The 14,169-nt window shown below is 46.2% G+C and overlaps 1 protein-coding gene across 6 annotated transcripts in view; it reads right to left on the reverse strand.

The window, feature by feature from the left end:
- The window catches only part of Mapkapk5 (MAPK activated protein kinase 5), a 29,091-nt gene extending 15,511 nt beyond the window's left edge, over window positions 1–13,580 (reverse strand). The window contains exons 1-7 of one of the 6 annotated variants that reach the window (XM_050158985.1): window positions 12,881–13,579; window positions 8,332–8,405; window positions 7,212–7,287; window positions 6,341–6,438; window positions 5,052–5,160; window positions 3,678–3,767; window positions 2,254–2,349 (exon numbers count right to left, since the gene is read on the reverse strand). In XM_050158985.1, the coding sequence (XP_050014942.1) occupies window positions 2,254–2,349; window positions 3,678–3,767; window positions 5,052–5,160; window positions 6,341–6,438; window positions 7,212–7,287; window positions 8,332–8,405; window positions 12,881–12,916 (579 nt within the window). In that variant the 5' untranslated portion in view covers window positions 12,917–13,579. Of the gene's footprint in view, window positions 1–2,253; window positions 2,350–3,677; window positions 3,768–5,051; window positions 5,161–6,340; window positions 6,439–7,211; window positions 7,288–8,331; window positions 8,406–12,880 lie in introns of those variants that run through there. The other 5 variants (XM_050158983.1, XM_050158989.1, XM_050158986.1 and 2 more) reach the window with 5 other exon arrangements.
- Window positions 13,581–14,169: the final 589 nt, after the last annotated feature.

The following is a 14,169-nucleotide window of genomic DNA, read 5'->3' on the forward strand; positions in this document are numbered from 1 at the left end:
CAAAAAAAAAAAAAAAAAAAAATCAAAAGGAAGAAAGGAGCAAGAGAGAAAGAAAGAAGGCAGCAACAGTCATGGTGATGTCTGTCTTTAATTCCAGCACCTGGGAGAGAGAAACGGGCAGATTTCTCTGGGATTGAGGCTAGCCTGGTCTACATAGCAAGTTCTAGGCCAGCCAGGGCTACATAAATCAGGAATCCGAGACTAACCTTGGCTACCAAGTAAGTTCAAGCCTAGGCTGAGTACATACGACCAAACCAAAAAAAAAAAAAAAAAAAAATCAAAAGGAAGAAAGGAGCAAGAGAGAAAGAAAGAAGGCAGCAACAGTCATGGTGATGTCTGTCTTTAATTCCAGCACCTGGGAGAGAGAAACGGGCAGATTTCTCTGGGATTGAGGCTAGCCTGGTCTACATAGCAAGTTCTAGGCCAGCCAGGGCTACATAATGAGACCCTGTGTCAAGCAAACAAAATCCCAAAACAACCAACAACTACAAAGGGGGTGGGGGAAAGGAGGAGGAGAGGGAGGGAGAGGGGGAGAGAGAGAGAACAAGGTAGAGGAAGAACAACTACACAATGCATCACAACCCTTTCCTATATGTGGTTCTTCCCTTCATCAGCACAAAGCTGAGGCTGCATGAGATCTACATCCACTTCAACCAGTCAGTGTTCACTGGGCAGCCAGGGTGTCAGGGATTTCACCCAGCTCCATCATGTGGAGCTGAAGAAGGCATACCTTGGCCTGCCCCTTCTAATCCACGAATGTTCAGAGGTAAGGCCCAAGCTCTGGACCCAGTACACTTTTGGCCAAGAGAAGAATATGTCTCTGAGTGCTGATGAGGTAGCCAGGCCCTGGAGAATGCGCTAAGTGGCAAAGCCTGAAGTGTCTCTGAGGACTGTGAGCAAGAGCACCAGAATCTGGGCTCTACTAAACTGAATACAATGTGGTCTTCTGTCCCTTATAAAGATTATGCTGTATAAAAACAAAAACAAAAACAAAAAATCAAAACACAAGCAAGCTAGTCTAAGCATACACTACGATGCACAGCAGACTGAATATACTGAATGCAATTTCGGGTTAACAGCACCACAGATGCATGATGGGATCAGTAAGGCACAGCCCATTGTGTGTATGAATGAACATATAATTACATGTTTGTGTCAGTATAGGTTTGTGCATGCTACAACACACATGTGTGGAGGTCAGAGGATGACCTCACATGGAGATAGGTCCTTTCTTTCCACCATGTTTGAGACAAAGTTTCTTGCTTCTCCACTGCGTACACCTAGGTTAGCTGGCATATGAGCTTCCAGGAACTCTCCTGTCTCCTCCTGCCTCACACAGAGCACAGGATTTTAAATGCACACCTCACACCGAGCACGGGATTATAAATACATCAGCCTTATACAGGCTCTAGAGACTCAAACTCAGTTCCTCAGGCTTGTGAGGGAAATACTTTACGCAGAGCCTAAAAACTGATTCTAAAAGCAAAATTCTACGCCAAATGAAGCAATGTATAGGTTTCTGAAATTGAGTTCCTGCTCTCCATCTTGATACAAGCCTAGAACAGAAGGAACACGAGTACAGAGAAACCCTGTCTCGGGGGAAAAAAGTTGGAACTGCAGAGATAGCTCAGGAACTACAAGTATGTATCACTCTTTCAGAGGATCCATTCCATTCCCAATATCCACAATTAACTATAACTCCAGTTCCAGGAGGTGCCTGCAGGAGCACCTACGGTAACATTCTTATACAAAAATACACTCATACTGGGTGAGAGTGGAGCACACCTTTAATCCCTGCACTCAGGAGGAAGAGGCAGGTGGATCTCGGTGAGTCGAGCCAGCCTGATCTATAGACCAAGTTCCAGGACAGGCACCAAAGATGAAGAGAAACCCTGTCTCAAAAAAAAAAAAAAAAAAAAACCTAAAGAGACAACAAAATATACTCATACATATAGTTAAATGTTTAAAAAAAAAAAAAAAGAAAAGAGGGCTGGAGAGATGGCTCAGTGGTTAAGAGCAGTGCCTGCTCTTCCAAAGGTCCTGAGTTCAAATCCCGGCAACCACGTGGTGGCTCACAACCATCTGTAATGAGGTCTGGTGCCCTCTTCTGGCCTGCAGACATACACACAGACAGAATATTGTATACATAACAAATAAATAAATATTAAAAAAAATAAAAAATATTTTAAAAAAAGTAGAACAAGAGCCTACAGGCAATTTGGCAATACACCATAAGAAAGAAAACATGCTTACCTGAGGTGCTACATAATAAGGGGTAAACTGGGGTGTCATCAAATCCCCTTGGTCAACTTTAGCAAATCCAAAGTCACATAATTTCACAGGGGCATCCTGAAAGAAAACAAACTGGGGTCAGTTCTTCGTAGTTGTCAGTAAACACTTACAGAAGCCAGGTGGGGTTGCTCATGTCTGTAATTCAACACTGTGGACAGTGAGGCAGGAGGATTACAATGAGTTTGAGGATAGCCTGTCTCCAGGATAAAACCATAGATAGATAGATAGATAGATAGATAGATAGATAGATAGATAGATAGATAGATAGATAGATAATAGATAGATAGGGAAGGAGGGAGGACAACGCAGGCATGAGGCTGTTAGTTTCTGAGACTTGAGCCTATGAAGAGGATGTAGATCTTAGTACAAAGGAGCTACAGAGGGCCCAGAATTTATGAGCACTTCCTACTCTTGCTGAATGCCTGGTTTTGGGTCCCAGTACCCATGTGGCAGCTCACAATCACCTGTAACTCCAGTCCCAGTGTAGCTTTCACAGGCACTGCATGAGCCTGCAGCAAAACACTCATACATATAAAAAGTAACCAGTAATCTAAAAGTAATACAGAAGGAAGTCAGCCTTGATTCACAGCTATGAGCTTTGCTCGCAGTGTCTTAGCCCTACTGGCCCTCCCTCATCAACCCAGAGCACTGCTTCATTCTGAACATTAGCCATGAGCGTCATAGCAACTAGAGCAAAGGACTGGTAGAACATAGGGCAGGGAATAGGAACATGGGGAAAAACACAACAGCTGACAGCAAATCAAACTTAACTTCTAAGGTAATATAAAAAAAGCACATCACTTCCTGCCTCTCCCCAAAGAAACTCCAAATATCATCCACATTCCTAAGTCCCACATCCAAATCACCAATGCCACAGGTGTCACAACTTTTCTGAGCCCCAACATGGAAACAAGTGGAGGAAACTGAAGTGTTAGAAGCACTGTGGTCTAAAACCTCCTGCACATGGACTCAGTGCAGCAAAGGCACAACTTTGAGTTTTCAGCCAACCTAGTCTCCATGAGTTCCAGGGCAGCCTGATCTATGTATCAAGATGAGGGAATGGACCTCAGTTGGCAGTGCCTGCCTACTATGCACAGAGTCCTGCGCTCAACCCCCAGTTACATAAACCAAGTGTGGAGATACATACCTGGAATCCCAATACTCGGGAGGCAGAGGCAGGAGGATCAGAAGTTCAAGGTCATCCTCAGCTACACAGAAAGTTCAAGACCAACCTGGGGTACACAGACTCTAGCTAAAAAGAGAGAGAGAGAAATAGAGAGAGAGGGAGGGAGGGAGGGAGGGAGGGAGGGAGGGAGGGAGGAACAAATAACAACAACAAAAAACCAAAGTGACAGCATCAAATAAGAAAAAGCAAATTTTCTCACCAAAGAGTTATCCTTGAAAAGCAGATTTTCAGGCTTGAGGTCTCTATGCGCAATGTTTAGCAAATGACAGTGCTGTAGAGCCAGGGCTATCTGAAAAAGGGCACAGGGACCAGAGACTTCTTAGAAAAGCACCATCTCTCACACACCTAGTGTGAAACTTCAGGAGTTAAGTCAATTACAACTGTGGCCAGTGTTGATTTCAAAACAGAAGCTAAGACTCAGGACACCAAGAAACAGAAATCAATTAGCCTTAGTTTAACTATAACCTATACTTACTAAAACATGACTGCAAACGATCCTTTGTTAGAATAAAGCGGTGGATATATGCTGTAAGATGCCCCTTGACCTGTGCTGTGACAGATACCGTAGGGGAAGCCACAGGCAGCATCTTCAGTAGGCAGGAGCTTGCCCAGTGGGCGACAGGGCTGCGCCTGGGAGACAACTGCACTCTAGGGAGCTGAACGGCAGGCACTGCCTTCCAGCCAGCTGGCTTTTCTACCTAATGTTGCAATTTGTACATCTCACTTAATGACAATGCATCTGTCCCTGTAGACTGCAACCGTTTTTTTTTTTAAATGAATGATCAGATTACATTCTTTTGTCTCAGTATCTGAGAAATGAATGGTGTAATTTGAAAGTTAAACCAGAGATTCTGTGGTTCCTAGACTTAGTGGTTCTTCTCAGCATTTCAAATACTGATTGCTACCCAGTCAACAGGAAAGGAGGCATTGAAAGACTTGAAAACTAGGGGTGGAAAATGTGCGAGTGCTTTCTCGCAAAGCTAACTGCTGTGCCATATGCTGGTCTACGGTCTGTTTGCTTGTTCTGAAGACAAGCCTGAGGTTTAGCGTGTCACCTCTATGAGCGTTCAGTGCTAGTTGGAGTCAGGGTATCAAATGGGCCATAAATTTATACAATAAGATATGATAGGCTATGACTAAGAATCATTCACTATCATAAAAATCCAAGAATAGCATTGTAATCTGCAGAAATGATCGATGATTTGTGCAAGAAACATCTCGGGTACGAATGCCTGAGAACAAGTTTATACTAAAGGGTCCACCTGTGCACAGCTGTCCTCAGACAGTCAGTGGAGGAAACTCTGCAGCAGCCCTGGCACACATGTGACAAGCAATTAAGAATATAGTCCTCCCTCCCAAAGTAGAAAAGCGGCTGTGCTTCCCCTGTGAAGGCGTCCTTTCTGATTATAACAAAGCAGGCAATGAGAGATCAAACAGAGCTTTTCTTTCAGCTTTCTTCCCGGGTGCAATTGGACTGCTCAGCCAGAGTGTCAGCGCCCCAGACCCCCACCCCTCCGTCAACTGCTTAGCCAGAGTGTCAGCGCCCCAGACCCCCACCCCTTCGTTGACTTGCCTGCTTTGTTACTTGGCTGGCTTGCTTCTCTGTAAAGTGCCGGTGCTGGCTGATCCTGTGAAACAGCTCGCCCCCTTCCATCATCTCCATTACAATTAAGAGTCGAGCCCTGTTTGAAAGCATTTGATTTTGTTAAGTTAAAAAAAAAAAAGTCTAAACATTATTTAAAAAACGGAAAGGAAAAGAAAAACCTGGAAGCATCAAAAAACTGACATGAAGTGAACTCATCAACAAAATATGTAACCACTTTCTATATTTAGGGTTATCTAGCCACTAATTAAGAGCAATGATCTTCATTCTCAACAACAACAAAAAGAACCAAAATTCACATTTTGGTTCCTATTCCTTCATATAAAGGCTTCTGCTTTCATCCAAATGCTTTCACCAACAGAGCACGACTTGTGAGACACAATCGACTTCCCATCGGCTTTCAATACTCCATCTCTTTCACCAGCTCCACAATGCCCACTTCCCACAGCCTTGTGTGAGACGCTTGCCTCCCAGGCTGCACTTACACTACTGCTGCTCTGTAAGGTTCCGAGTGCAAGGAAGAGGCTCCTCTCTTGACACCTGCCACACTGCAATGACAGGGTCACACCCTGGTCTCTACCTAAGCTACTTCCCAAATGTGCAGCCGAAAGAATGATGATGGCTTCTCCCTTCAAGCAATGGGGCCTTTGTACGAGCCTCTAAGATTTAATCTGGAAGAACATTTGGGCCCCTCCCACCGATTTGGAATAGAATCTATTTCAATATTTGTTTATTTATAAACAGCCTTACTATGTGGACCAGGCTAGACTGGGATGTATGATGCTCCTGCTTCTCAGTGCTAGATTACAGGCATGCACAACTACACCTGGCTCTATACTGTTTTATTGCGCACACCCATACACACACCCATACACACGCGCACACCCATACACACATACACACGCATAAGCACACATACCAGTGCTAGAGATTGAATCCAGGGCCTTGGGTAAGCTTGGCAAACACTCTACCGCTGACCTATAATCCCCAACCCTTAAAAGTTTTTTTAAAAGAGAAAATAATCAAAACAATTATGGAGGAGGGGTAGCAGATGAAACAAGATTTCCCACCGGCAGCTGGTAAAACTCAGTGATCATTCATTACATAATTCCACTTTCACAAGTGTCTCCAAGTTTTTAAACACAAAGAGAAAGAGGCAGGAAAAGGAGAGAGGAAGTGGGAAGGAAACACAGAAGAGGACGATTCTGCTACAACATGGCCTCCATATAGCCAGAGGTGACGGCCCTGTTTAGTCTTACCTGGGACTGGACTCGTGAGGAAACTGTACACTGTTAGCAAAGACTTCAATAATCTGCACTATATTGGGGTGTGTGGCACACATCATGTGCAGACGCACCTTAAAGAGAACACAGGACATGTCTGTGTGCGAAGGAAGTGCCATCATTTCCCCCAAATGTCCATCAAAAGCTAACCACACTAAGTCCAAAGGATGTCTACTTCTGTCAAACTACTCATCACCTAGACTAATACAAAACACCCAGTGCGGCCCTGCGCAGACCGTCTCCCCAGTGTTCTCTCCACAAATAAAACTGCACTGACAGATTTGCTGTCTACACCGTCTTTTTACTCACTTAATTTCAAGATTACTGCTACTCATTTTAAAAAGAATGTGAGGTGGCTGGAAGGGAAAAAGACTGTATGCTAGCTAGCATTCCATGCTGAGACAGAACACGTGACAATGATAATGTGAACAGAGAACAGAAGTTCAGTAGGGATACAGATGTTTTATGCATCTCTATATTTTCCAAGAAGTTGCCTGCCTTAGTTGTGAACATGTACATATTCTTAGGCCCCCAAAACACCTAAACTGGCTGGAAAGGTGGTCAAGTAGTTGAGAGTGCTTCCTGTACTTCCAAATTTAGTTCCCAGTACCCAAGCTGAGTGGCTCACACTGCCTGTAACTATAGTTCCAAAACATCTGCATAGACCTCCCTCGCTCTTCCCCGTGTGTGTGTGTGTGTGTGTGTGTGTGTGTGTGTGTGTGCGTGTGTGTGTGTGTGAGAGAGAGAGAGAGAGAGAGAGAGAGAGAGAGAGAGAGAGAGAGAGAGAGAGGGCGCACGTACGTGTGTGGTGTGTATGTAAGCAAGTCAAAGTAATAAAGGAACATACCTCATTTCTAGCTTTTGGACGATCGAGAAGGATTTTCAGTGCAAACCGTTCTTGAGACGATTTCTTCACACAGACTCTAGGTGTAGAGGGGAATCATGGTGGCAGTTAGGATCTACATAGCAAATACCAGGATAGCATGGCCTATACAGACTCTGTCTCAGACAAATACAAAAAAGACAACTTGCCCTAGAGTAACAGGTGGCAAGGGTCTCTTGGGTCTCAGCCCAGCTACAGAAATGACAGCCTCTCTGAGAGGCCCAGGCTTCTTTTACATTTGTTAAAAAATGTCCTATCTTTGGTTTTTTGTTTTGTATGAATGTTTTGCCTGCATGTACGTCTGTTCACCACCAGGCATCAGATCCCCTGGAACAGGAGTTATAAATGGCTGTGAGCTACTTCATGGATACTAGGAATCAAACCCAGATCCTCTGCAAGAAGAGCAGCCGGTGCTCTGACCCATCTCTCCTGCCCCACCTTTTACATTTTCAATTCCATTTTAAAATTCTTAGTGGGTGTGGGTGTGTATATGTACATGTGGAGAACATGGGGAACCTGCAGGGATCAGTTCTCTCCTTCCAGTATTATGTTGCTCCCAGAGACTGAATCCAGGCCATCAGAACTGTAAGCAAGCTCCTCTACCCAATAGCCCATCTTACTGGCCCAAATAACTTGACATCTTAAAACCAACCTATAATACTATAGGCCATGTGACCTTGCTACCTAGCTGTGTCTAGATGCAAGAAAAAAAACTAATAAGAAGCCTTTACTAAGGGGTCAGGACCCACATAGAAGGAGAACCAACTCCTGAAAGTCATCCTTCAACCTCCACACGTGCTATGGCACACATGTGCACATCACATGCACACACGTTCACTCATAAAAATGTAAAAAACATAATCAAATAAATATCCTCTACTAGGAGCTGGGGGTATAGCTCAATGGTCCATGTTCTTTATACACACTAAGCAAGACACTTCAAATCCAAAACCAAACAGAAACTCTATTTAAACTCAGGCTAATTCTCAAAGTACATCTGATGCTTGTAGCTCAAGGCTCAATTTGTGTGTCTCCTCCCAGAGCAATGCACCCTATTTTCCACGTGGGTGTCTTGGTGTCTTACCTAACTGGACCACTAATTCCTGCTCCCAGCTTCTGAGTCCAGTTGATACTATATTCTTCTAAAATGGAGGTTTCCTATTAAAAAGAAGAAAAGGGGGCAGGGGGAGAGATGATTCCACTGTTAAGCTAGATAATTGAGCAGAGGTTGGACAGCCATGGTCCAGCACCTCACATTCTAAGCTCTCAATGGGCTTTATAATCGCACTTGCCTATGTGATTGCTGCTACCTCACAATCACTACCTCCTAATCGTACAGGCTCCAGAATAAAAGGAAACTCTGCAGCCCGCCTACATGGTCTATTTAAGTAGACAAATGATGTTTTATGGAGGATGTCAAAGTACTACAAAGTTAGGACTTTCGATGGGTGCAGAATACTTAGCATACGAGGCCTGCATCCCTCCCAGCACTGCACCTCCATGCTCATGCACATCACACACACAGCACAGTAACTTGTGCGTCTTCACTACAACAATAGTGTACTTCTGAGAGTCCAGAAAACTGTGTCAGGTATCTGTAGAGGTTTACATCCTTGAACAAACTGCCCAACTTGTGTGTTTAGGAGAGTAGACTCTCAGGTTTAATCTTCCACCATGTGAAGGTGACAGTCTACTTGACAGAGAGCTGAAAGGACTATACATTAAAGCCTGGAGTTCAGACACCTGCTTTTACAGAAGGAAGAAAGGCACTTGTAGACAGACCCACTCCAGACTGCTGGTCCTCAGTAACCACCCACCACACCACCTGAGAATATGTAAATTCAATATTTAATCTGAGATCTGGGATGGAGTAGATGATGTATTCTAGTTTCATCCTCCACTCATCTTTATTTGGGTAGACCATCAACACTCTCAGATTCTCATACAGTGTGAAAGGCAGGCAACTGCTTTCCATAAACATGTTTACAGCTAGACAAAATTGTCAAAGCAAAAACAACAACAAAACTGCTCCTTTACCTCCAGCACCTGGAGGCAGAGGCAGGTCAGCCTGGTCTACATTGAGTTCCAGGCCAGCCAGAGCTGCACAGTCAGATCCCGTCAGTTGTCAAAACTAATTATTTCAGAAGAGTGTAAGCTAAACAGAGAACTGTCTTTTCTAACCCACCAGAGTGAGGTCAAAGCAGCATGCAGTCTGGCTCCTACAGTTCCTAGCCTCTGGCCTCCCTGCCCAAAGCAGTCAGTGGTGTCGCTTGCTCCCAGCATGGAGCTATGGAAAGTAGGCAGTGCTGCTGCTCTACTGGTTGGGGAAGAAAATGCTGGGCTGTGCAGGCAAGAACAGGAACATGTGGGTGACAAGGGACAGCTGTGTTAAGCTCCAAGACAATGGTCCTGGCCAGGAATGCAGAATATGTGGATTTAGAGGGCAAATCACTACACAGAGCCATAGAATAGGCTGAAGTGAGCTCTCCACAATGGACGGGGAGACTGAGAGGCCAGGGAAACATAAAGCCTGAGTACTTTGCAGTCAGCTCCATTCTGGAAGGACTCGAGAACCTCAGGGGTAGAGCGGCAGGAGGCACAGGCCTCAGGAGTCCAAAAACACTGCAGTTTCTGCCCACATCAGGCTGACATAGCTAAGCAGACACCACACACAGGCTGAGAAAAACAAAGACCTACCATCCCTGAGCAGACATTAGCATGCACAAAGAAAAGAAATTCTACTTTAATTCTAGAGGGCTACAAATGTAACAAGCTGGGGAACGGATCAGAGTTGTTACAATGTTACCAAGTGTCCGACTTTCAACAAAAATCACTAGATATATAAAACCCAGGAAATAATCATTGAATGCGAGAAGAGGAAAAAATAATAGCAACTATCTCTGACTACAGTACACAAATAGATAGGCTCTGCATAGATTTAATAGTTTATTTTGTTTTGAATCAATTTTATTTTTATTTTATATGTATTATTTTGCCTGCATTCAGGTCTGTGTGGAGATAGATGTCAGATCCCCTAGAACTAGAGTTACAGACAGTTGTGAGCTGTCATGTAGGTGCTGAGAATAATGTACCCAGGTCCTTCTGAAGAGAGGTCAGTGCTCTTAACTGCTGAGACATTTCTCCAGAGGCTGTTTTTCTTAAGACAAGAGTCTCACTAAGTGTAGTCCAGGCTGACCTTGAATCCAGAGTTCACTGGCCTCTGCCTCCCAAGTGCTTGGAATAAGGTATGCTTCACCACACCCTACCTGGTTTTTTTTTTTTTTTTTTTTTTTTATGTGTGGGTACCTGCGTACACACGTCTAAGTGCCCTGGAACCAGAGGAGGTTGTCAGATCCCTTGGAACTAGAGTTACAGACTGTTATGAATGGTTGTGGGCCACCCAGTGTGGCTGCTAGGAACCAAACTGGAGTCTTCTACAAAAGTAGTACATGTTCTTAATCACTAAGCCATATTTTCAGCCCTCCCCAGAAAAAGTTGTGTTGTTTTATTTTTTATTTTATTTTATTTTATTTTTTTAAATCTGCCTAAAGAGGGCTCAGCTCAGCAGGAAAAGCTCTTGCCACCAAGCCTAAGCTGAATCCCTGGAACCCAAATGATAGGACCAAATTTCATGTACACACACACACACACACACACACACTGACATACACAAGCACACATTTAAAATGTTTTTAAATTTTTGATACATTCAAAGACTAAAAGACAATAATATTGATACTGAGTCAAACTAAGGACTCTTTTCATCTGTTTTGTTTGTTTCTGTCTTTAATGACACTCACTATGCTGCCTAGGCCTACCACGGTTAGGCCACCACACCCAGCATATATAAACACTGTCAACGGTGAAACAAAAACAATGAACAATGTGTGAAACTGTCAAATAAAAACATGAAAAGTGTCAACCCATAACAAAGCTGTTGCTCTAAATAGGAAAAAGAATACCTAAACAAACAAATGAAAGTCTATTCTGGCCTGGCAGTGGTGGCACAGTCTTTTTCTTTAATTTTTTTAAAAAAGAAAACAAACTATCTTTTTTCATTTTATATATCAATCCCAGTTCTCACTCCCTCCTCTCCTCCTACTCCCTCCACCTCCCACCACCACGCCACCCATTTCTCAGAGGGTAAGGAACATTGCTTGGGGGAAGGTCCAAGGTCCTCCCTACTATATCTAGGATGAGCAAAGCATCCATCCAAAGAGAACGGGTTCCCAAAAAGCCAGTACAAGCAGGAGTGATAAATCCTGCTTTATAAAGTAGAACTTTAATATCTACTCAGAAGGCAGAGGTGTGCGGATCTCTGTGAGTTCAAGGCCAGCCTGATCTACAGAGCGAATTCTAGGATAGCCAGAGCTACACAGACAAACCCTATCTTGAAAAACCAAAGAAAAGCAGTTATTTTTACTCGGGTCATTCTAATTTATGTACTTATTTATTTATACACAGAGTTTGGAGCTCCAGGTTACATGGCCTACGTGGCTAAAGACGACCCTAAACTTATTATTATTATTATTATTATTATTATTATTATTATTATTATTATTTCACTTTGCGTGTGTGCATGTGTGTCCTCAGAGACCAGAAGACAACCTACAAGAGCCAGTTCTCCAAAGGCAGAGGTGGTGCACACCTTAATCCCAGCACTTGGGAAGCAGAAGCTGATGATCTCTGCTGGTCTACAGAGCAAGTTCCAGGACAGCCAGGGCTACTCAGAGAAACCCAGTCTCAAAAAAGAAAGGAAAGAGGGAAGGAGGGAAGGAAGGAAGGAAGGAAGGAAGGAGGGAGAGAGAGAGGGAGGGAGGGAGGGAGGGGAGGGGAGGGGAGAGAAATTTGATTCTCTCCAGTCATGTGGGTCCACGGATCTTACTCAGGGCATCAGGCCTGAGCTTAGGTGCCCTAACCCACCAAAACCTTGGAATGGCACTGGTTCTGAGTTCTGATCCTCCTGTGCGCTGGGATGACAAGACTTGCACCCCTGTGCCAGTTTTCTGGGGTTCTAGGGATCAAATCCAGGAATTCATGCATGGTAAGTAAGGTACTCCACCAACCCGGCTACACTCGCAGTCCCGTTTGGGGTCATTTTAGCACATAGGGTGCTGCTGCCTCCTCAGAAATAAAATCTTGATTAAAAAATGAACACACGGATAAGGAGGGAAAATCCAAAGAACAGGTTTTGAATGAAGACAAACCAACTCCTGAAGCTCAAGCTCTCAAACAGGCTTGTTTCAGACCTATCAGGAGGGGTCCGTTAAAGCCACTGCCAAGTGTCACAGAGGACCACCGAGAAGCAAATGGAGGCACTTGGGGGAGACGGAAACCTCCGAGTCCTAAGAAGTCCTACTCGTTCCACACATATCAAGTATTCCCACTCTACTCACCTTCGTTCTAGGTGAACAGAAACTATCTCAGCCAAGGAAGTTGAAGAGAGTCGGACACCCCACTCTCCACAACTCAACATGGTCCAAGGATCCGGGGGAGACAAAAACCCGCATTCACTAGATTCTAGTGACTTAAACCACTAACTCTCGTCCAAGTTCTCTTGATTTTCCGAGGTTGGCGCTGCGGGGAAATCACAGGACAAAGCAGGGAAGACGTAGGTGGCATCTCTCTCTTACCTTGATGGCTTTCTCCATGTCGCTATTCTCTGACATGCTCCGCAGGGCTCCCACAGTCTGGAGCGGCGGAGGCTGCGCGGCTGTCTGATCTCCTGGCAGCCGAGGAAGCAAAGGGTTTGGAGCGCGGGTTCCCGGACCTCGGGGACACGGGTAGTGCCCGCCACTGGGGACCGGAGGGGATGAGGGCCCGGGAGCCGGCTCGGCTTCCACAGGTGGCTCTAGGCTGGTGGCGGCGGTGGCGGCGGCAGCGGCGGTGGCCCCTGGGGACAAGCCTTTGTGCTGGGCCCCGCGCAGCCGCTTCCCGGCCTCATCCCCGGCCGGGGAGGTAGGCTCCCGGGGCAGGGCGAAACGAGGAGGAGCCCGACCTGTTGCGCCGTGCGGGGGTTTTACGGGGCCGCCGCTTAGGCCCGGGCTCGCCAGTTCCTGAGGAGGGGCCTGCCCCGCCACCGCCGCCGCCCGCACCGCCGCGAAGCCGAAGCCAAGCCCGCCGCCGCCGCTCCCACTGCTGCTTCAGCGCCACACATCGCCGGGACGCCCGCGCCGGGCAGCCTTGCCGGCCGCCCGGACGCGCCGAACCCTCTGCAATCCCGCGCCACCCATGCTGCTGCCCAGCTCCGCGACCCCAGAGCCCCACGCGCGCCTCGCCGGCGTCCTCTGGGCTTTCCGAGGCTCTCCGGGGACGCGCGGCTGATGTGCAGGCGTCCGCCGGGTCATCCCCGGAGCGCGCCGCATGCAGCAGAGGACCCCGGGCCTTCCGCAGTGGTGGCGCTGTGGTAATGGCGTAAGACGGTACGGTGGCCAGTCAGGACAAGGGAGCAGCGGGGCGCGTGTTGTGCGCCTGTGCTGGAAAAAGTTCGTGGAGACGGCCGTGGAGGCTGGCTAGGGAGCGGAACTTGGGACGTACCGAGACCTCGCTCTGTGGGAACCGACTGGATTGTGCTTGTCCTGTCACCTGTGAGGGCTCAGAGATGCAGCTGCCTGCTGTCACCTCAATATCCCGAGGAGTTCCCCTAGACTTCTCGGGGCCAAACGAGTTCGTGGCTTCCACGCTGCGAGTGTTAGGACTAGACAGATTATGAAGCGGAGTGGAAAGTTTTATTAAAGATTATTTACATGAGAGAGTTAAGAGGCATAGAAATGGGAGTATGCGCTTCCCAAGAGTAAATTTAGGAAAAGCAAGGAGTACCCAATCGTGGAGGGTTGTTAACTGTACTGTTTTGGTGGCTCAGGTTGCTGGAAGCCGGGCCTGGTGGCAAATGCCATTAATCCCATCAGAGGCAAGTGGATCT

This window comes from Alexandromys fortis, unplaced genomic scaffold (assembly GCF_014885135.2).
Source record: "Alexandromys fortis isolate MF-2015 unplaced genomic scaffold, M_Fortis_MF-2015_v1.1 scaffold_90, whole genome shotgun sequence".
In the NCBI taxonomy this organism is placed as follows: Eukaryota; Metazoa; Chordata; class Mammalia; order Rodentia; family Cricetidae; genus Alexandromys; species Alexandromys fortis.